General features: G+C 52.1%; 8 protein-coding genes across 8 annotated transcripts; 2 read left to right on the forward strand and 6 right to left on the reverse strand.

The window, feature by feature from the left end:
- Positions 1–308: 308 nt before the first annotated feature.
- Positions 309–1,922, forward strand: VTN00DRAFT_1330 (uncharacterized protein; the record flags this gene model as incomplete). The annotated part of the gene is made up of 2 exons (XM_069427426.1): positions 309–621; positions 682–1,922. 2 exons carry the CDS (start codon positions 309–311, stop codon positions 1,920–1,922), a joined length of 1,554 nt encoding a protein of 517 aa, XP_069292032.1.
- Positions 1,923–2,830: 908 nt separating this feature from the next.
- VTN00DRAFT_1331 (uncharacterized protein) lies at positions 2,831–5,391 on the reverse strand (the record flags this gene model as incomplete). The annotated part of the gene is made up of 9 exons (XM_069427427.1): positions 2,831–2,998; positions 3,290–3,435; positions 3,735–3,795; positions 3,971–4,110; positions 4,290–4,417; positions 4,495–4,821; positions 4,883–4,995; positions 5,064–5,230; positions 5,295–5,391. The coding sequence occupies 9 exons, from the start codon at positions 5,389–5,391 to the stop codon at positions 2,831–2,833; spliced, it is 1,347 nt and encodes a 448-aa protein (XP_069292033.1).
- A 482-nt stretch (positions 5,392–5,873) lies between these two features.
- VTN00DRAFT_1332 (uncharacterized protein) lies at positions 5,874–6,726 on the reverse strand (the record flags this gene model as incomplete). The annotated part of the gene is made up of 2 exons (XM_069427428.1): positions 5,874–6,198; positions 6,266–6,726. 2 exons carry the CDS (start codon positions 6,724–6,726, stop codon positions 5,874–5,876), a joined length of 786 nt encoding a protein of 261 aa, XP_069292034.1.
- A 747-nt stretch (positions 6,727–7,473) lies between these two features.
- Positions 7,474–9,424, reverse strand: VTN00DRAFT_1333 (uncharacterized protein; the record flags this gene model as incomplete). The annotated part of the gene is made up of 3 exons (XM_069427429.1): positions 7,474–8,001; positions 8,078–8,301; positions 8,377–9,424. The coding sequence occupies 3 exons, from the start codon at positions 9,422–9,424 to the stop codon at positions 7,474–7,476; spliced, it is 1,800 nt and encodes a 599-aa protein (XP_069292035.1).
- Positions 9,425–10,801: 1,377 nt separating this feature from the next.
- On the forward strand, positions 10,802–13,288 carry VTN00DRAFT_1334 (uncharacterized protein; the record flags this gene model as incomplete). Its single annotated transcript, XM_069427430.1, has 4 exons — positions 10,802–10,812; positions 10,865–11,084; positions 11,141–11,260; positions 11,315–13,288. 4 exons carry the CDS (start codon positions 10,802–10,804, stop codon positions 13,286–13,288), a joined length of 2,325 nt encoding a protein of 774 aa, XP_069292036.1.
- Positions 13,289–14,218: 930 nt separating this feature from the next.
- On the reverse strand, positions 14,219–15,434 carry VTN00DRAFT_1335 (uncharacterized protein; the record flags this gene model as incomplete). Its single annotated transcript, XM_069427431.1, has 2 exons — positions 14,219–15,229; positions 15,318–15,434. 2 exons carry the CDS (start codon positions 15,432–15,434, stop codon positions 14,219–14,221), a joined length of 1,128 nt encoding a protein of 375 aa, XP_069292037.1.
- Positions 15,435–16,091: 657 nt separating this feature from the next.
- On the reverse strand, positions 16,092–19,611 carry VTN00DRAFT_1336 (uncharacterized protein; the record flags this gene model as incomplete). Its single annotated transcript, XM_069427432.1, has 5 exons — positions 16,092–16,201; positions 16,263–18,456; positions 18,514–18,724; positions 18,798–19,486; positions 19,582–19,611. 5 exons carry the CDS (start codon positions 19,609–19,611, stop codon positions 16,092–16,094), a joined length of 3,234 nt encoding a protein of 1,077 aa, XP_069292038.1.
- Positions 19,612–20,196: 585 nt separating this feature from the next.
- VTN00DRAFT_1337 (uncharacterized protein) lies at positions 20,197–21,395 on the reverse strand (the record flags this gene model as incomplete). The annotated part of the gene is made up of 3 exons (XM_069427433.1): positions 20,197–20,741; positions 20,801–21,064; positions 21,131–21,395. 3 exons carry the CDS (start codon positions 21,393–21,395, stop codon positions 20,197–20,199), a joined length of 1,074 nt encoding a protein of 357 aa, XP_069292039.1.
- Between the last annotated feature and the right edge of the window lie 442 nt (positions 21,396–21,837).

Raw genomic sequence — 21,837 nt, forward strand, 5'->3', positions numbered from 1 at the left:
GCTGGATGCTCGCAGTTATTCGAACCGCTGAACGCAGGCTGACCGCGGAAGGAGCGCCCGCAGACCTATCGCGCCTGCTGCATATCATATGCCAGATCCCTCCTGTCACCGTCCGCCCACCGCCGTCTTTATATCCTCAACCCCACCTGTGTTTTCCCCCAGTTCACCGCCACGTATCCATCCAGTCATCCTCTCCAATTGCTCAAGCCTCCGCCTGATGATGACTCTGGCGCCTTCAAATTGATCAAGACCCCCAGCCCCTGTCCTTTCTTGTCGTCTGTTGCTGTGCCACGCGCAAAGAAAGCGACATGTTCAAGTTGTCCCAGCTCTTTGACTCCAGAAGACCTAGCAGTGCGGACGCAAACGCAGATTCCTCCCAGGCGCATTATATTCCTCCCCAGTCGCCGTTGTCTAACTATTCCTCCGCACCTGTTTCCCCTGCGGTGTCTGTTTTCTCCACCAAGGCGCATACCAAGTGCTCCAGCTCCGTCTCGTCCCTGGTCTCCTCCCCAGCCATGGGCAATTCCATGGAGCCCTCTGGTTCGGTGAAGACCCAATTAATGGGTGTGAAGGAGGAGCCTATGGAGCGTGAGGATCGCGAACTTGAGGCGGATTATTTCCGTAAGTTGCCTTTGTCATTGTACTGTCGCAATCTACCTAGAGATACTGACTGTACAGAAGAACATTTTGATCAGTACATATCACCTTCCCATGCTGAAGACTATTATTTCTCCACCTTTGACACGGACGGATACGACCTCACAGATGCCGGGATGAGTGCGCCGCGCTCACCAAAAAAGCGGCGTTCGGATAGCTCTTCTGTGAAGGGCGTCACCCGCATCGGCTTCCGGATTTCGAAAATCTCGGCTCGATGGAAAGCGAAATACGGCTCTGACGCAGCATCCGTAGAGGAACCGTTCACCGACGGGTTCCTCTCACGAGCTGACTCGGTGTCTTCGAACCTGGTCAGCCCGGTCCTGCGTCCGGTTTCCAAGCTCGAAACGCGTAACCCGCCGTCTCCGGCCAGGACCTTTTTTGAGGAGCGATTGAGCGAGTCTGGCACTCTGCCGCTAGATATCGAAAAGGCAAACAGTCAGAGCATCGAAGAACTGCGACCCAAGACTTCCACTCCTTTGCTTCCACCGTTTATGGGTGGTCATCCCACAGACGCGTCTCCGTCCGCAGTACATTCGCCCCTGCAGTCGCCCTCCGTTGCGGACGTGTCAGAGGAGCCCAATATCAACGCGACTGCAGAGCCCCAGATGGCAGGATTGCCCTCTCCACCATTGTCATCAAGGCCATCGATGTCGTCCATCAGTAGGACACGTGCGAACACGGTGCGGACTATCTCAGGGGATGGCCCAGCGCCGTTCATCATGTCTGACCCGAGCGACGAATGGGCGCATAAACTCGGGCATGCAAACTTCACCATCAAACCCGAACCATATGTCCCGGAAACTTGCGATGTCGAATCATTCCAACAGCTTCGGGCAGACTGGGATCTGGCTCGGTGCAACTACGCCAAGCACCTTGTCCGCACAGGCGAACACTACGGGGTCACATCCAAGATATATAAGCTCACGGAAGAGAAATGGGATTCGATCAATAGGCAGTGGAAGCAGAATCACAAATCGGTCCTTGCACAGCTTGAAGCGAACGAGGGAGCGGGGCTGAGTTTGACCAAGTCCAACATCCACCCCTGTGAAGCGATCAAGATCCCGCGTCTTCACGACAATGCCAAATTCCCTGAACTTGGAGACCAGGAAATCGTTGGCCCAATGACAGTCGCCCCCATGCGTTCGCAGACGTCGCAATCCGAGACGAAGTCCGCGAAAAAGCGATCCTTTTTCAAGTTCATACAGGATCTCATATCCAGGTCCTACACTTCCCACTCTTCCACCGAAATCCCGACCCGCTCTTGAAACCGAGACAATCCTTCGATGTATAACACTGTGAAACCTAGCTCCTCGACTGCCTCAGTGCTCGATGCGATAATCTCTTAGCTATCTATTTCGATAATGACCCGTTATGACTATAATTCGGCTGCGATACGACCAGCAGATATCACGCTCTTTTGATTTGACGAGTGACGTTCATTATACCCACGCTCTCTTGATACCTCTGTGTCTTCTACCCCTGTGACATTATTGTTTAGTTTGGCTGGTGCCAATTATTAGCAAGTTCCGGTCTAGCACCGTGCATTCACTTCGTATTGAAACAGTTGAACAGAAAACATTTTTCAATGCTCCGGTGTTTCAAAAAGCAGCCAGTGACTGCGGCCAAGCAAAACAAAAAGAACGCCGGAATGGTGCCATACTATGTCCTTGCTTTCTTTTCTGTTCTGTTTATACCCCAGCCTTGAGTCGAAGACTCGGTCCCGATTGCTCTCTACTGTATCTTTTATAGATGCCATTCCCTACGTGTGAAAATGGGAGAAGAACAAAAGTAATGATATATGTGTACATGACCACATCTGTACTCCTGATGACGATGTTCTACCGAGGCAGCCCTCTGGTATATGCACTGTCTTGCTCATGTGATTTTTTAGTCACCACCTATGTTAGATAGCTAGAAATATAGAGCAATCCGCAGTGACTATGTACAGATTACTGTGGCTCATCCGTGTTCTATTAACAACGCTATATTCTAATGGATTACTAGATCTATTACTATCCCTTGATCGTCAAGGTTAGCAGAGCGTCGTCTCTGTTAATTTTAGAATACAAGATACCGATTATCTTGTCATGTCTCTATCATCCATCCCAGAAAAAGCCCTACCTAGGGCAGTTACTTCCCAAACAAGATGAAACAGAAAAGGTAAAAACGGACATCAGACCCAAAACTGGCACCACCTCTTCCGGGCCTCCTCGTCGCCCTCGAAGCGGAAATCGACCTGCACGATGTCCTCGAACCCTTCCTTCGAGGCGTCGGGTTCGCGGAAGCGTCGCGCGAAATCGGCAAAGGCCATTCCGGGGAGGAGCGTGCGGGATTCGGGGTTCTGTTGTTGAGAGGTTGGTTGGTGTTAGTTAGGTAGTTAGTTACCTGATGTAGGTATATGTGTATGTGGTAGAACGTCATGATCATGATTGTGGACTGGAGCGGGGTTAGGTGGATTGGGCTGGACCGTTGTCTTGGAAGAGGATGCGATGCGGGTTTGGTTTCAGTCTGAAGTCTGAGAAGAGAGGGGGTTGGGGGAAGGGCGTAGGTAGAACTTCGGAAGAAGAGCGAAAAAAGAAGGCAAGAAAAAGAACAAAGCATGCGGATAAGGTAAGTTAGAAGAATAACGTACCAAATCACGGTTCGCAGCGCGCACGGCGTCGTTATGCCGGCAGAGCTGGACCGGCGCGGTGAAGTAGACGCAGCGGATGGGGATCTTGAGTTCTTTGGCGAGTTGCGTCCATGACGCTCTGGTCTCGGGGTCGGCGTTTGTGTTGTCTGTTTTGTTTTGTTCATGCCATAGTCAGTCAGTCCAGTTGAGTTCGTTATCTGATCTATTCGGGTTCAGAGTCATTGGGCCATTTTTGTTGGATTCCTGGCTGAAGGATCCGAATGCGAGTAACGGGGGCACGTGGATCCTTGCAACTGGGTATATTGGTTATGGGGTGATTAAACATGGAAGAAGGGGCGCGTTTGATAGACGCGATAGCAGAGCAGAGCAAAGGATTATAAAAAGATGAAACAGAAAGGCGTGTTCAACGATCGTTTGCTGGATAAGGAATCTGTTTTTAACATACCAACTGCCACAGATCTCCCTTCGGTAAGATGCTCCTTCGCGATTTTGATGCATTTCTGGCGCTGCACAGAACGGACAAGTCAAATCAGCTGCGTCATCTCATTTGTTGATCGGATGAGTCGCCATATTTAGCGGCTTCGCATATATGTCTCTTGATCGAGTCTTGACGACGAGGTCCGCGATTGGATTTCAAAAGCAACTAGCCACAAGGAAGGGGGGAGGTGAGGGAACTCTTACGCTCTTGAGAATATCTTGGTTGACACGCTCGTATCCTAGCGGTTCCAGATACTTCCAATAAAAGGTCGATTTGCCCGCGCCTGGACTGCCGCAGAAGATGACTAGCTCGAGAGGATTGCGCCTGGAGAATAGTACCGGTGCTATTGAATGAACCCGAGTCAGTTTAGTACACAGTTTCCCGTGTGCATATGGAAGTGCATGCATGCATATGTGTAGCATGATGCACTAAGTGTATTTCCAATGAAATGATGCTGCCTGAAACGTGTCTTTCTTTCTTGACACAACAGCCGGCCCAGACTGAGCTAAAGCAATGACTTACCCGGAGCATTCGGCGCGTCGCTGACGTATAATGCAGGGTCAAACGCCCGTGAAACTGGTTCTGGGGGTGCACCGAGGAAGAACTCCTCCGGTGTCTTAAATGCAATCCCAACGTTGGCTGCGAAATCGCTGGCTTCCACTCAGCATGTACTTTTTCTCTCTTTCGAAATCAAAAAAAGTGCCAGCTTCGACCGGATCCAGCTTACCGATCTGAACATGAATGGTCTCCCGGCCGTCCAGCGGCGTCTCCAACGAAGAACGAGCCCTGCAGGTCAACCCCCTCGCCGACATCCAAGTCGTAGTCGTCCAGCAACTCCTTCCACATACCCATACGCGGTTTCCTGTACTCGTCGTATTGGGTCGCGGCGTAGATGCTCATCGGCACGTCGAGCTGGCGCATCACCGCCGTGGCCTTCTCCTTGAAGTTAGATAGGGACTTGGACTCGCTCCGTCCTGCTTTCAACTGGCTCTGGAGACTGATCCGCTTTTGGTTCGAGAGGACAACGACTTGGTAGCTGTAAAGCGGGGACTTCCTGTTAGCGAGGTAGGTATATTTCAAGCGTAATGGGAGCGCCTATCGGAAAGTGAACGCACCCTTCATCATTGAGCTCTCTAATTCTGTTCGGAACCATCGCATGCCACCACTTCCAGTCGTTAGCATCGCGGGCGAACTTGTTTCCCGAGGCAGTCGATATCAACGTCGAATCCTAAAGAACCCCGCAAGTCAGTCGTAGCCACCCCACAAAAAGTAACAATAGCAAATGAGGGAGCTCACAAAATCAAACGCCGCTATCTTCCGCTTCACTCCCTGCTCATTGCGCTGCTTATCTGCGTGCTCCGTCGCGTACTTTCCGATTATCAGGCTATTATTGAGGATCCGCCAGGTGATCTTCTCAGGCTTCTTCTGGGAGGCCGGGGCGAAGAAGTTCGCGACTGCTTGCTCTGAATACAAATAATGAATTAGCGTCCTGCCATGATAGACGATCATAGGATGAGTTGTGCTCACTCGTCGTCGTTGACTCGACTTTGCGCTTCAGCGGAGGCGGGGAGATTGCGGCACGAGACGGGGACGCCGTCCTCTTTGTGCCCGCCGCCCCGGCCATCCTGATGGCCTGGAGCAGGAGAATGGTGTCTGAGGAAAAGATAAATGGAGTCTGAGAGGAGACCAAATCAGGTCTCTTATGGATTCGCGGTTGTTGCTGATTACGGAGACAATGCGACTGCTTTCCGGTTTGGATGCGTAGACGACGCGAGGACGCGCAACTGAGCTTCACGGAGTCACATGGTCTATATTACCGCAGTAGGAAAACATCTTGGAAGACCTCTACTACAGCTGACATTTCGCACTTTGGCACGACGATTTTTTTCTACTATTCTCAAATTAAATTAAAATAAAGGTAGTACATGGTATCATCTATTATGTCCGAATTATCCTGGCAATCCAGATATGCATGTACTTTTTATTCAATTCCCAACGCCCAGATGACTCGCTAATAGCACGTCCACCCCCGAGTTTTTGGGTATCATGAACCGTACGCCCATATCGAAAGCACACAGAAAAAGAAAACCCGTAAAATGGATATCCCTACCCCTTCACCCGTGTATCCAGCGACAGTCTGTCCGCCTGCTCCAGACGTACCACCGACTTCAACTGCTCCCTCAACCCAAACAAATGCTGTGTAGCGGTCTTCATTGACTCCGGGTTACCACCATCCTGAACGGCAATGGCAGCCTGGAGAATATAGCTTCCACTTTTGTCCAGCGGCGTCATGTTCTGCAGAGACGGGAGCAGCCGTCTCGGAGTCCGTGGGTCGTGGCCATCGGCGGGGAAATTGAGCACACGGTGTAGGAATATTACGATGTCGTTGTGGATGAAGATGTCTCCCTCCACGACGTATTCGGTGACGAAGCTGAAGAAACAGTTTAGTTTAAGTCAATAGCTAATATGCAGAGCTGTCACCAGCGGAACGAACTAACCTATATCCCCAAGCATTCATAGGAGGCACCACATCCCCTCGCGGCAGACTGGCACTCGCCATCACCCTCGCTGTGACAGCAGACCTAGTCGCCACCTCCGGGATATCCCTGAACTCCAGCCTCCACGGTTGGTCCTCGAACTCGTACCAGTCTTCATCGCGCTTCTCATCTGTTCCAGAAGGAGGGGTCGAGCCAAAATCGCTCTCCGTGACGGGACCAACGACTTGAGTGTAAAACATGCCACCATTGAGCATCTTCGTCAGTCGTTGCAACTCAGAGGCCTGCAGGTCCTGACTACCCCCGATACGGGTGTTGACATAGCCAGGCTTGCGGTAAGCTTTGAAGAGCAAGCGCCTTTCGAAGCGACGACGGGGCTGCATGGCCGTCAACCCGGCCAATTGCTGGAGAAGGTCATGGTGCTGGTGCGCAGGGACTGAAGCGAAGAGGAGCAGCTCGTGCATTGCGATGCTAAACAAGAGTATGAGCTTTGGGCAGGAAACTGAACCCGCAGTTCATGGCCAGATATCCGCGCCAAGAGGCAAGTCACCTGATCCATCAATCGTTATCGAGGGGTACCAGGACAGTCTCTCACAATTGGTACCCGCAGCTTCAATTCAATAGCCAATATATTCTTTCTCCAGAATTAGGTCCTTTGGCTGATCCGCAATAGGACTTAGTTTCTACCTACCTAAGTTCCTACTTACATAAAGAAGCCTATAACTGCTAGCCAAAATCCAATACAATCTTCATAACAGAGATGTATCAAGAGCTATATTGACGATCCTTGCTTGAACAATTACTGTCCTCAGCAACACTATTGGAAATAATCTCGTCATCGATACGACTGCTGTTGCATCGTAACTTCTGCAAGTGAGGATTATACTAGTAATGGCATCAACACATAAGGCAAAGGCTAGTTCACAAAGTTACCAGCCTGGGAATTGAGCGCCACTTCTCCAAAAAAGCGAGTCAGGTTGCTCTCCTGTTCAAAGTATGAAGACGCTGGGACCGTCTTTTGAGTCTCATTCTTTCCAGCAGAAGATCAAAGCCACTCGGGACTCTACATGTGGCCGTCTCTGAGCCAGGTCCAGGGTAGAAATCGCGGACAATCACATTGTCTTCCGGGCCTGCTGATCCGTTTCGCTCGGTTCTTGTATGGCTTGTGAATCTTGTCCATAGGCTTCGGGGTTCTCCAGCCTCCTTTGATTTCAACTCCCAGGCTCCACTGGAAACGCCGCGTCGGTTGCCAGCAGACGTTGAATCTCCTGTGGAAGATGCAGTTTTATTTTGCCCTGCGGGCAGGCTCCAGCTTCGGCCACCTGGACTTGGTATACTTGGAGCGGCTTTTGGGATGTCTGATCTCGCTTGCAGCGTGGGGCCCTCATCCTCACTGTTGGACACGAAGGAGTATCCATAACCAAGCCTTCGGCCGCCAGACATCCATCCCACGCTAACACTGCGAGGTCTGGCAGTATTAGGGTCTCCGTCAGGCTGAACGAGAAGAACATCAGGTATGGCTGAACTGCCGGCTTCGAGTTGTTCTGTGAATTTGCTTTGTGTAGTATCAGTTTCTGGTACAGAGCTATACTCTCCAGTAGTAGGCGCTTCTGCGTCCGTAATGTTCGACTGCCGAGTGAGAGATAGGAGCTCAGAGTGAAGAGGAGCATAACAGCGACGCCCTCTCCCCGACCCTCTTCTCTTTGGTATAGTAATACTATCTTCAGTGTAGACGGGACCTGGAGTTTTCAATGTTAGTCTATTGGTGGATTCTCCAGAACTAGGTGGAAGACTGCTAGTTTGTGAAAGATAAACTGAAGAGGCATCTCGTCCACGATTGTTAGTTTGCATGAGTCTTGTCGATCCAAATCCCAGAGCAACCGCCTCGAAATCTTCATGTCCGTGAGAGACGGCACTGCCGAAGTTGGACCAGTGAGCAATTCGTTGATTCGATCCCGAGGATTGGTCTTGGCTTAAGCCCACCGGAGTGACGGATGATGGGGCTAGCCTTTTTGATATGTTCATATCACATAGGTGAACTGAGTTCCGTTCGGATACCGATTTCACGGGATTTGAATATCCCCGTCGGTCTCTGGCGCGCAGGATTAACTGACTTTCTGACGGCGAGTTCAGAGAACCAGTGAGAGCCATTGGACAAGTGACACTTCTACTAATACGAAATTCAGTGTTCCCATCAGAACGGACAGCATCCCGTCCTGGTTTCATGTGAGTGGAAGACTGGATTTCCCTCCTTTCGGAAGCTTCCAGAGAAGAATTTGCATATCTTGCCTTCTCGTAACTCGCCTCAGAAGTCGCACCATCCGCTGTACGCAGGGCAGTCGACGGCTTGTTTCCAACCAGCTTTGTAAGCTCTTGCAAGCTCGCTTCGTTTACTGAAGTTCTTAGAACAGACGCCTCTTGTGAACTTCGTAAATCAGTAGTTGGAGAGGAGGATTCAAGTCGATTGCTACCCGTATTATTCAAGCTGACGTTCTCACTGCCATGGCTGTTAAACAGTGTATCACATTCCTCAATCCTCTCTGTATGAGACAGCTCGCTCGGCTCGTCTAGTGCTGCTTCAAGGACGTCAGGGAGGCTCTTCGGCGATTTTTTACTGGACTTTCCAGCAGATCCCGACTCAGCAAGCTGGCTTGATCCCTTGGGGGTAGAGATATACTGCGCATCACTATCATATGCTCTGTCGCTCACAAGACCACTTCCAAGGGAATGTTCTTGAGCAAATGAACTGGAGGCAGCCGTAGATTCCACCGCCAGGAATAAAGAGCGGATCCGGTGCTTGTCCTGCCTTCTTGACAACCGACTCGGAAATTTAGATTCTCGAGAAAGCCCTCTCCGGATTCTTCCCGAGAAGACTTCCAAGGGACGGCGCCGCTCTCTGGACCTTATCACCTTCGCCGAAGAAGATGCACCCTGATTCGAAGACAACCCATCCAGAGAAATTATAGGTCGAGGCTGTTCAAGTGGAGACGGCGTAGGCTGGAACAAACTTTGCAAGTCCGGTACATGAGCCTGCTCTGATGACGGTATCTCGGCCTGGATGGGTCCCGGTGTTGCTAGTTGAGTGGCAGGGTTCGGAGCATCGTCAGAAGTTGCCGTTGATTCCTCTATCTTCTTCGGGCGACGACATGTTAAAAGACCCATATCAGCCGCAAAACTGTGTGGTAGGAAAATGGACGACTAGGTTGGTGGTGGTTTGGGATCAACTGTATTGAAGGGACACGACGAAGAACCTGCATCACAGGCCTTGGTTTGCTTATGAAGATGAAATTTGCTTCCGTATTAAATGAAGAATTTGCCATTGTCAAGATCCAGCAAACAGATGAAGGACGAATTGCTCCGATGGGAAGTACAGCGGCGACAGAACAGGAAGGAGCAACCTTCAGACAAACAACTTCCATCGTTGCCTCACGTTCCAACCTTATAACACTGAGCAAGAGATAAGCAAACATAAACAGAAGGCTGATTATCAAAAGATACATTTTGCCTCTTCACCAGCACAGTAACTCGACGTATGCATTAATTCCTTTGAGCAGGGTTCACTATATTGTAAACAGAATGCATGTAGGGAGGAACAGTATACAGAAGTTCCGGGCAAGGACCCGATCGTATGGATGAAACCCAAAATATAGGAAAGATTAACTGAAAATAAATCGGACTATGAAAATGAAGACCGATTGGTATGCAATGTAAGACCTGGGTCCAGGAGCTCACCGCTATGGTCATTTTACATAGCGAATGGCCCTGGCTGTGATGTTTCATTTTGGGAAAGATGACCGAAAATCACTTGAGACAGGTCACAAGAAGTGCGCAGCAAAAGACATCATTGTCCTCTTCTCCTTGGGGTGAAGCTCGGTGGTAAGAACAGAGGGTTCCTCCATCGCGCTGTCCCCTGTACTCCATATGCGATGGCCATGATGCCCTGTTTTACATGTCAATGTAAGCGTAGAGTATCCTGTTCGTGTGGGGATTCCCAGCCAGTCGGGATATGGCAGGGATCAGCTTGAGGCAAAAGCAAGCAGAGAAGCCCGCTGGCTTCAACATTACTGCCTGCGTGGCGGTCTGCTTATCAGTCCCTATCCTGTAGTGTCTGCACGAGCACGGGGCGAGCGGAGAGACGGGCTAAAATCTAGACTTTGCTCAGTTGGCGAGACGATCGCGTCAGAGAACCCCGCGCTGCCCCTCGAGCCCCTCCATCGCCCGACGCTCGACCGCCCGCTTCCGTCCCGCCGACTTTTTTTCTTGCTGCTAGGCGACTAGTCCAGTCCGTACCACCGCCGTGCCGCCCGTCTTCTTATTTCTCCTCCTCCTGCACTCCTTTTCTCTTCTTTTCTCCCCTCTCCTCCTCACCAGCCCTTCTTCTCTCTCCCCATCTTGTGGCAGTCCAAGGGATTGGGTCTCTTGCCTGTCAATCGCCTCATATCTACCTCTACTCTCACTACTCACTACTTCCGTATCTCTCTCCCTCAATTCCTCTCTCCTAGTTCTTTTTCCCTCGTCACACAGAAAACACTTTCCAGAATGGTTCAATCGTAAGCATTCCACCCCGTCTCATGGTATCTTCACAGCTAACGGATATAACAGCTCCGTTCTGGGCTTCCCTCGTATGGGAAAGCTCCGTGACCTCAAGAAGGCCACCGAAGCATACTGGGGAGAGAAGATCTCCCGTGAGGATCTGCTGAAGGAGGGAAAGAGACTCCGTCTGGAACACTGGAAGATCCAGAAGGATGCTGGTGTCGACATCATCCCCAGCAACGACTTCGCCTTCTACGACCAGGTTCTCGACCACATCCAGCTCTTCGGAGTAGGTTACCCCATTGGTCCTTGTCTGCATGACTCTTGTCTAACTCCACTCTCCAGGTTGTCCCAGAGAGATACTCCAAGTATGGTCTCCACCCTCTTGACGAGTACTTCGCCATGGGCCGTGGTCTGCAGAGACCCGCCAAGGACGGCTTGCCCGCCGTCGACGTTCCTAGCTTGGTATGTTGATAGCCGTCACCGAGAATGATAATCCTAAGCTAACAACCAGTCCAGGAAATGGTGAAATGGTTCGACTCGAACTACCACTACGTCAAGCCCACTCTTCAGGACAACCAGCAGTTCAAGCTCGCTGCTGAGCCCAAGCCTGTTGTTGAGTTCCTTGAGGCCAAGGAGGCCGGTATCATCACCCGTCCTGTCATCCTTGGACCTGTCTCCTTCTTGACCCTTGGCAAGGCCGACCGTGGCCAGACCACTCAGCCTATCGACCAGCTCGAGAAGCTCCTTCCTCTGTACGTCGAGCTCCTTGCCAAGCTCAAGGAGGCCGGTGCTGAGGATGTCCAAATTGACGAGCCTGTTCTTGTCTTCGACCTTCCGGCCAAGTCCAAGGCTGCTTTCAAGCCGGCTTACGAGAAGCTGGGTGCTCTTGGTGACAAGGCTCCTCGTATCACCCTTGCCACCTACTTCAGTGACATTGTTCACAATATCGACGTCCTGTCTTCTCTCCAGAGCCTGTACGCCATCCACGTTGACCTTGTTCGCAACCCCGAGCAGCTCGAGACCGTCGTTGCCGCTCTTGGCCCCAACCAGGTCCTCTCTGCCGGTGTTGTTGATGGCCGTAACATCTGGAAGACCAACTTCAAGGCTGCCATCGAGAAGGTCGAGCTTGCCATCCAGAAGCTCGGCAAGGACAGAGTCATCGTTGCCACCTCCAGCTCCCTGCTGCACGTTCCTCACACTCTCGAGAGCGAGAAGAACCTCGATCCCGAGGTCAGGGACTGGTTTAGCTTTGCTGTCGAGAAGTGTGCTGAGGTCGTCGTGATCGCCAAGGCTGTTACTGAGGGCCCTGCCGCTGTCCGCGAGCAGCTTGAGGCCAACGCCAAGTCTGTCCAGGCCCGTGCCTCTTCCAAGAGGACCAACGACCCTAAGGTTAAGGAGAGGCAGCAGGCTGTCACCGAGGACATGCACAACCGCAAGTCTCCTTTCCCTCAGCGTATCGCTGAGCAGCAGAAGACTCTTAACCTCCCCCTGTTCCCTACCACCACTATCGGATCCTTCCCTCAGACCAAGGACATCCGTATCCAGCGCAACAAGTTCACTAAGGGCGAGATCACTCCCGAGGAGTACGAGAAGTTCATCGAGAAGGAGATCCAGGAGGTTGTCAAGATCCAGGAGGAGCTTGACCTGGATGTCCTCGTCCACGGTGAGCCGGAGCGTAACGACATGGTCCAGTACTTCGGTGAGCAGCTCACTGGCTACGTCTTCACCACCCACGCCTGGGTTCAGAGTTACGGATCCCGTTGCGTGCGTCCACCAATCATCGTTGGTGACATCTCCCGCCCTGGTCCTATGACCGTCAAGGAGTCCAAGTACGCTGCTTCCATCTCGAAGAAGCCCATGAAGGGTATGCTTACTGGTCCCATCACTTGCCTTCGCTGGTCGTTCCCTCGTGACGACGTCCACCAGTCTGTGCAGGCTCAGCAGCTTGCTCTTGCTCTGCGTGACGAGGTCCTTGACCTCGAGGCCGCTGGTATCAACGTCATCCAGGTCGACGAGCCTGCCCTGCGTGAGGGTCTGCCTCTCCGTGCCGGCAAGGAGCGTGAGGACTACCTCAACTGGGCTGTCAAGTCTTTCCGTCTGGCCACCGCCGGTGTTGCCGACGGCACCCAGATCCACTCCCACTTCTGCTACTCTGAGTTCCAGGACTTCTTCCACGCTATTGCTGCCCTTGACGCTGATGTTCTTAGCATTGAGAACAGCAAGTCGGATGCTAAGCTCCTCAAGGTCTTCGTTGACGAAGCCTACCCCCGCCACATCGGTCCTGGTGTCTACGACATCCACTCCCCTCGTGTCCCCAGCGAGCAGGAGATCAAGGACCGCATCGCTGAGATGCTTCAGTATCTCAGACCAGATCAACTCTGGATTGACCCTGACTGTGGTCTGAAGACCAGACAGTGGCCGGAGACCAAGGCCGCTCTTACCAACATGGTGAACGCGGCCAAGCATTTCCGCCAGCAGTACGCCAAATAAATTAATTGACCCAGTCATTGAAGTGGCATCCTCAACGTGCCATTTCAAATACGAGAGCAAGAGGGGCGCTCTAATGTGATGAGTTACGATGACGATACCAAAAGTTCAACATACAGGTTACGGCTTTTCAACTAGATCAAAAGGGGGCAAAAAAGGGAGTTACATGCTACGATTTCAACATCGGCGTTGGCCATACATTTTCTTTTCGTGTTCAGCGGTCAAAGGTTTCCCTGGTTGTGTACGCTTTAGGGTGGAAGCGTGGAAGCGGAGTGTGGTGATCTTTTGAAGCTGGTTGTGTTTCAAATTATTTCGGTGTTTTTCTACATGTGTCAAATACCACGGGTGTCTCAACAGCACCATATTATTTAGAACAGCCTTAAGCTGTAGGACCCAAGAGGGTCTGTGCAATAGAACCATCGACATTACCGGATGGAATTATGATCTTGATGGCACGTCTTCCGCTGTACGGTAGTATACATCACGGGACGATAACCGTCCATCCGACGTCACTGCACTTGATCTCATTGGTTACCAGTAGCCTAGGCGTCACTACCCGATTCTCCGAGTTATCGTGGTACATACATCCCCATCCCACGACACAGGGGATCCTCTTAAAATAAATCTAAATTATAATCAAAGATAGATAGTACTACCAAAAAGATCTTCGTATTAACTTCCCGTTAAATTAATCTTCATATCAACTTGAAAAAGCCAGTTTTTCCTGATATCAAAAGTAGATACGTCAACCACCAAAAGCCAATTAGAAACCCATCAATCAATTAGGCGTTAGAGAAAAATTGGAGAGACCAGCCGTCTCTTTTCAGAGGAGTGAAGACGGATAGATATGGATAGATAAACACACCGGTCATCATCTACCGTGTCACAAAACCAACCCCCCCATCCACCATCCAACAAAATTGAAACTACAACTCACAAACACTTAACCCACGGCACCACCGCCCCCCTCCCCTTGACAGCCTCCTCCCCAAACTTCTCCACATACCACCTCCTCCCCCACCGCGCGTGCGGGAGCATATTCGCCACCGCATTGACGCAGAACACCACCGCCGGCAGGGGCAGCGGGACCCGCAACCACTCCGCCAGCCTTGCGGCGGGGACGAGCCAGGGCGCGAGGTTCCTGATCGGGGGAGTCGCGTGGGAGGATGGGATGAGGGCCGGCTTCCGGGAGGGGAAGACAGCCGTGCCGGCGAGGGCGAAACCGAGCCATTCGAGCCATTCAAAGACGTAGTGCGGGTAGAGGATGGAACGGTAGAGGCCTTTGGGGGGCGGGACGACGTAGACTTTGGCGTAGCGGTTTTTGGTCTCTTCATGCGTCTTTTCGGGTTCTTGCTGCTGCTGCTGCTGCTCTTGTTTCTTCTTCTTCTCATTCGCAATGGCGATGTACCGCCTATCAGCCTCCTCCCTCCGCAACCGATACAGCGTTCTCTCCGCGGCAATATTCCCCGCCATCCCGATCCCAAACAGCACGAGCCCAACATACGGCAGGACCTCCCGCACGATCGACACCCTGGAGAATGCAGACCCGGACATCCCATCCGTCCTGAACCCCAACACGGGCGTCTCATACCCCACCAGCCACCCTCCCAGACACGACGAGTTGAACCAGTTGAACAGCACCGCGGGCAGCGCGACGCTGAGGTGGATCGGGGACATGCTCGGGTTGGCGAACAAGGGGTTTATGACGGCGCGGTTGACGTAGTGGATCACGTAGAGGGCGGCGACGAGTTTGTTCCACAGCGGTAAGGAGGCGATGTTCAGTTGGGGCGGGAGGCAGGAGAGGATGTATAGGAGGTTCAGGGGGCCGATGATCTCCATGACGAACCAGGCTAGGGGGCCGGGGAAGTTGAGGCGCGTGGTTTTGGAGGGGAGGGAGGTTTTCCCTGCGGGGTGGTAGGGGAGGAGCCATTGGGCTATTGTGACCTGGGAAGTTGTTTTTCATGTCAGACCGGTTTGTTAAATAAAGAGGTGGGGATATCTCCAGATATGTGGATGAAATTTATCTACTCACCACAGGGAAATACTGGAACGTGCTGAGCAGGAAGGAGTATGCCTCTGGAGTCGGTGGTAAGAAGTCGGCCAGTGGAGGGATTGATGATGCAAAACTGGTTGAGAGGACGGAACCCATTGTTATTGTGTCCAGGATATCCTGGCCGATTGTCTTCCTGAGCAGAAATGAGACTCAAAGTGAGAGCTGCTGGTAGGTGGGTGTAAGTGGCTCTGGGGTGTTCAAGTCTTAATTACAAAGAGATGGGAACAAAGAACCCCTAGTCGCGATGCAGAGATCGGCAACATGACGAATCAACGTCGCACAGCGCCAGGGAAAGACAAGGATTGACTGATTCTGGTGTCCTGACTATCTCCGTGACTGATGGACAGAGAACATCCATGATCCATGGCGGCAGAGCCCGTTCTTTACGTCCTGGACGAGTCCATCACCCACACGTCACACTGCATTGCCACGTGACGCGGTTTTTCCGAGCCCCAGTCCCTACGGATACATTCTACAACTCTTGTCCTCACAACAGTGAATTACCGCAACTACTAATGAGTAAACATTCACACTCTAGCCGCTATTGATCAAGCATGACAACACCGGATATGGCCAAGATCGTTAATCCCAAACCAAAGCGTCACTCCTGAGAAAATCAGCATCGCCGCGATGTAGTCTCAGCTGCGATAGTCTGCAAATAGGAAGCAAAAAATAAACGTGACATCGAATTATATGCAATTCCGCCAGCCCCTTGTCCAACAGATACAGCACCATATCTGTGTTACGTCAAGATTAGCCAGTCGAAGTGTCCATACTCTCTGCCGTTGTCTGCGACATCGCCTGTTTCCTCTGCGCTTTTCTCTCCGCTTTGAAGGCCTCGATCTTGGCCTTGAGTTCGGTGTCTAGACAAAATGTCAGCAATGCGTAATGTGACAGATTCTGTTCGACTGGATTCTGTCTTACCTGGCTTCACGTCTTCAATCTTAAGCGGTGCTCGGTTGAACGGGTCATTAGGGTCACTGAGAAGGTGGGAGCGGATAGTTGACCGGTCAATAGACACCCTCGAGCTGGGCAGGATAACAGGGTCTTCCATCAGAGTGTAGATCAGAGGATCCAAGAACTCGTCTGGAATCTCTCCGAGATCCTCTTCCGCCTGTTCGTCGGCCTCCTTCGCTTCCTTGACCTTCTTCTGCAGTATCTCCCACTTCTTCAATTCCTCAGGAGACTTCAGAGACCATTTCCGCAGAATCTCAGCGGCCTTCTCGAAGTTCTGAGGCTTGTAGGATCGTCCATCACGGGCGATAGCAAAGATAAAGTTCTCCTTGTTCATCAGGTTGAGGTATACATCGACGATCTCGCTCAGGAGCGTCCGTGGGTGGAAGCCGTACTCCTGCAAGTTTTCCACCCGCAAGTTGGAGCTCTTAGGACCCACCATAGCGTCCAGGTTGTAATCTAGCATGTCTGCCAGTCTCTGGACGATTTCTGGCATCGTAAAGGAATCCGCAAGGGCATGCGTAAAGAGCTTAAGCATCGCAACAGTCTCATTCGTCAATTGCATGTAAGACTTTGCCCTTGTCTGGGCCGCTGCGAGCTGCTCCTCCTTCTCTTGACGTACAGTCGGGTCCATCGCACTTCCACCCTGGCTAAGTGCAACCTGCGCGTCGTGTATGGTGAGGAAGGCACCAAAAGACTCGTCGAGGACAAATGTCACATCGTTGAGAAGAAGATTGACAAACCGCACGAAGAAATCAAGGTTGTGGCTTGCCTGTCTCGAAAGCTGGTTTTGGTAGTGGGGGTTCGGCCAGATGCACTTGATTATTTGGAATATTTCGTATCGAATGTTGAACTTGTCAAAGAACTGGGTGTGGGTACCCGTAAACTCGGCCTCAATGTAGAATTTCATGATTGCGTGCAGAAGATATTCATTAGCGAACGGCATCGAATTGAGAAGGTCAACCAGTACACCCCTGCCGCCACCAGGGCGGGGCCATGTCCCCCGGAAAAGGATAGATACTAGGCCAGCTTTCAGGTACGGGTTTTTGATGTAATCTGAGCTCTCAAGGAAGGTGATGCAAAGCATCACAAGCTCATCGCCCTGGGTTGCAGTAATGATCTGGGGCATAGCCCACATGATGAACTTGAAGTTGCTCACAATGTCATCCACGAAGTATTCCGGAAGACATCTAAAGACATCTGGCTGCTTCTCTGGAAGAGGCAGCTTGAGCGGTTCTTTTGGGAAGTTGACTCCCGACACGAGTCTAAGCAACCACACGATAACATATCGCATGAACTGCATCGAGCGAGCTTGCCACTGATCGTCAAATAAGACGCCTTGCAAGCTGTACTTGAAGGAAAGACCAAGGTCGTACTTGTCCTTGTACTTCTTCAAGGCCTCCTCGAATGCTCGTAGCTGAATAGGGTTGTGGATCCATTTATGCCGTTCCAGTTCAAACTTATTAATAGTAGATTCCATGTGTCGGAGGTCCTTCTCGAGCTGCTCCAACTTTGATGTCAGGGATTCGCTTCCATAGTGGTGGGCGGCCACAGTCAAGAAGAATATCTCGGTAATGAAGTTCGAAGTCCCTTCCACGTTCTTCGAATAAAACTCATCAGAGGCATGTTGATCGGCATTAATCTTGGTCTCATCTCTCATCTCTACGCGAGGCTTGCGGTGTAGATAGTCGGGGTCAATCCTGTCAATCTTCGTGAACGTTGCATCCATGAACGGTTCACAAAGCTGATCCAGGCAAGTTGTGAGATTAAACATGAATCCATCTGACGACACCGTCTTCGGATCCACTTGCATCGCTCTCCGCTTGTGATTGATATTCAGAGCCGCAGCAAACCAATCCAAGACCCTCTCTCGAGCATCTTTCGATGCCCGGATCATATGGTTTATGACGTCTAGAAGGTCGGAGTTGAGAATCTGCTGCGTCATCCGGAGAGATCTCTGTGCGTTCAGAATGTAGCCTTGGTCCCTTGTCTTCGGGGACGAGAAATAGGTGGTCGTAACGCTGCCCTGCAGGGGGGAGAGGCGGAACCACGGTCCCAGGAGCGTGTTCTGCTCAAACAAAGCAGGGTCCCGAGTTGCATTGAATATCGAAGACTCAGTGATAGCAGCCGCAATAGCAGCGTGGCGGACGAGGTTCCGCAAGGCCTGCATGAAGTATTAATATGACGTCCTTTGACGATAGGACAATCATCTCTGACATACCATCACATAAGACTTGTAATCATCGTTAATGGTCTTCTTCGCGAGATCCCGACTCAAGCCTTCCACGGCATTAATGAAAGCGGGTTTAACGCTCTCATCCTCCTCGAATCGCCGGACAGCCTCGGCAAGGAAATCTAAGTCGATGCCCTTGTCATCATCCGGGTCCAAGAGAAGATAGGGTTTAAGCGGAGATTGCTCAGCTGGTTCGAGTCTGTAGAGCAAGAGAATAATCAGCATTAACTTTCCCTTCTAATGACCTGAGCCGGACAGGTATCATTACGCACCCAAACATCTCTGGCATCGTAATCGCGAAGATGCAGTAACTCATACATAACCGTCTCGCCTCGCGAACGATATTAAATTTGGGGTCATCATCTTGAGTCTTTCGGAACCCCTTGTACAGCCTCGACACCCTCTTCCAGCAGGGCAGCAGGTAGTCCAGGGGTTTCCGATTAGGGACGCTCGATGCTGCTTCCAGAAGAGCCTGGTCCAAGACTCCGACCTCGATGCGCAGATCCCGGCCTTGCTCCTCAAGCTCGCTCCGCAAGCCAGACAAGTAGATCAGCTTGTGACCGTGGATGTCCTGCTGGCGGTCCTCCCGAAGACTGAGCCTGAAGATGGCGCTCAACGTCCGATCCTCGAAAGCCTCGATGCTCTCCTCCGCCTTTGGGGCCGACCGTTTCGCCGGGAGTGTGGACGTCGACTGCGGCCGCTCGGGTACCGAGTTGTTATTATTATTAGAAGATGCTGGTGTTATCTTGATTCGCTTTCCCTCTTGCGTGTCCGGCTGCGGGGACGTCTTGAAGGAAGCAGGAGCGCTGCTCACGTTGATCTGCGGCCGTGACGGCTCCTGCTGCTGCTGTGAGGGGGTGGGGGGCTGGCTCTGCCCAGATTCTGATGCCCCGGGAGCTGGCGACGAGGCCTGCGAAGATGTAGCTGCGTTCCCCAGCTTCGCCAGGCGCTTGTTGCGGATCTGGAATGTGATAAGGCTGGATCAGCAACTAGTCCCCGGGGAACGGACACCTGAAGTGGGCAGGGCGGAGCCCTGATCGTTGATAGAGAACTGACCTTGTCCGCATCAGAGAGCGTATCTGACATGGTTCGTCAACGGTGCTCCAAGTATATGTAAGCTACACGATTCTGTCAGGAACCTCTCACAAAGGCAGCAGACGCAGAGATCAGGCTGCCAGGACTCAAGCTGCTGACTCTGGGGGACGAGCCACCCGCGGCGATATTATTACGGAGGAGGCGTAAGTAATATCGCTGGCGGTCACTGGGACATTCGGTCATGATCGCTGGGCTTCTGCCCGCATTAACTAAGCTGGAGGCGGCGCCGCACGTTTCTCCGGGCCCCGTTTCCCAGGAGGGAAAAGTCCGCTGTCGCCTGAGGTTCGTCGCCCTTGCCGCCGGGAGCTTACCCCGACACAAGGGACGCTCCGCTGGAAGCTCCCGACAGGCCTACCAGAACCTGTGATATACTGAAAGTACTTCTTCAACTCATGTCACTCAGAAATAAATAAAGTGTATACACCAAGCGACCTCATTCATCGAGGCATAAGAATCATAATCTCGACATAGTCCCAGTACGCCAATCCTAGTGCAACATCGATATCTATATCGAAAGAGAAAAAAAATAAGAGAAAAAGAGAAAAGAGTACAGGACGTTATTAGTATTAAACCCCTTCACGAGCTCGCCCTCCCCTTCAACGCGTCTAAGCGCTTGCAGCTCTTCAGCTCCATGGCACGTGCCTCCTTCATCTTCTCGACGTCCGGGAAGAACCAGCCCTGCGCTTCATGTACCATCCGGTCCCGGGTCTGCACCTCGCTCTCGCATTCGTACCGCAGCTTTGTGACATAGTCCACCTCTACCCGTTGGTCAAGCTGGTAGAACTTTTTGGGAGTGTAGTCCTCGACATCTGTAGGATTGAGGAAGTAGTTGACCTTCAGTTTCGGCGTCGTCCGCTGCATGACATGGGGCGAGACGGGGGCATCGAAACGGTACGTAGGGCCGGAAGGTGTAGACGAGCCGCCAGAGAACAACGAAGAGATGAGAGGCAGGACAAACAGGAGGATAAGAGGAAGGAGCTGCTGCAACGTCGCCCAGCCAGACGGCGTGGGTTCTGACCGTGTATTGGCTTCCCGTGGCCTTCTTCGAGGCCGCGTGCCCCCGAACTGATGTACACGGAACCCAGGACCTCCTCCCATGTTGAAGACAAACTGCGGGCCGCCTGGGAGAAAGCATATCAGTATATCGCTGGCGCAATATCACTAGCTGTAGCCAACTTACCGAACGGGCTAAACCCGCCTCCCAAGCCGCCATTAAAGAACCGGTTGAACAGTTCCTCGGGTGATATCTCCTCTTCAAACACGTGTGCGCCTCCAGCACTTGACGCATTAGGTGACCGTGGGAAACCACCGCTGAAGCCGCTGAAGGGGCTGGAGGCGCTGGAAGCGCCTGCAGATGCGAACCTGCTATCCGGGTCGACTCCGAACTTATCGTATTTGGCCTTCTTGTCCGGATCCGACAACACCTGGAAAGCCCGCGAAACCACTATGTTGATGGAATGTCAGCGAAAGAGTCCATCCGTAATGACCGCTTCAGAAAAAGGAGACATACTCTTGAACGCCTCATCTGCGCCCTCACACCCGTTCTTATCCGGATGTGTCAACAGACTCAATTTCCGATACGCCTTCTTGATCTCGCTATCGGAGGCCGTCTTCTCCAGGGCCAGAATCTCATAGAACGCCGTCGGTGAGCATTTCCGTACCCTTATCACAGCGGCTTTCTGCTCGGGCGTGTATTTACGGTCTTGGTTCCCCGGGTTATGATTGCGCGACCTCGCCGAGCCCGTGTCCGCTCCGGACGCGGTAGCAGATGACATTGTAGGCTATTGTAGATGGATCTGTCCGACAAGCCGCCTCTGGATTCGATGGGACTCTCGTCAGTTTCACCTAGGGTCGCGAGAGGTTAACGGTGGCGCGGCGGGGGGGAGAGACCCGAGCCCGCGACGGGGGGAGGTAAAGAGAGACGATGGGACCGGCAGCAGTCGATCGAGAGCACGCGAGTTGTCTTCTTTTACCCCGGTTTTGGCCTGCCCTGGTGTCGATTTGGGGATTATGGGGGTGGGTGAATTAATTTTGCACTCGGCTTGGCTGAGTCTAGATCTGGAGAAAGGTAATGACCAACGTGGTGTCTTGGTGAGGGATCGGTGTTGACGCTAGCCCATGCGCAGCCGGCGAACCACAGTACACAGACAGATCCGGGCTCTGCGATCGATGTACTGTACCAAAAGTTCTTGCGCAGCTTGAGCTTCCTCAGCAAGC

This window comes from Thermoascus crustaceus, assembly GCF_041956765.1.
Source record: "Thermoascus crustaceus strain CBS 181.67 unplaced genomic scaffold VTN00scaffold_1, whole genome shotgun sequence".
Classification (NCBI taxonomy): domain Eukaryota; kingdom Fungi; phylum Ascomycota; class Eurotiomycetes; order Eurotiales; family Thermoascaceae; genus Thermoascus; species Thermoascus crustaceus.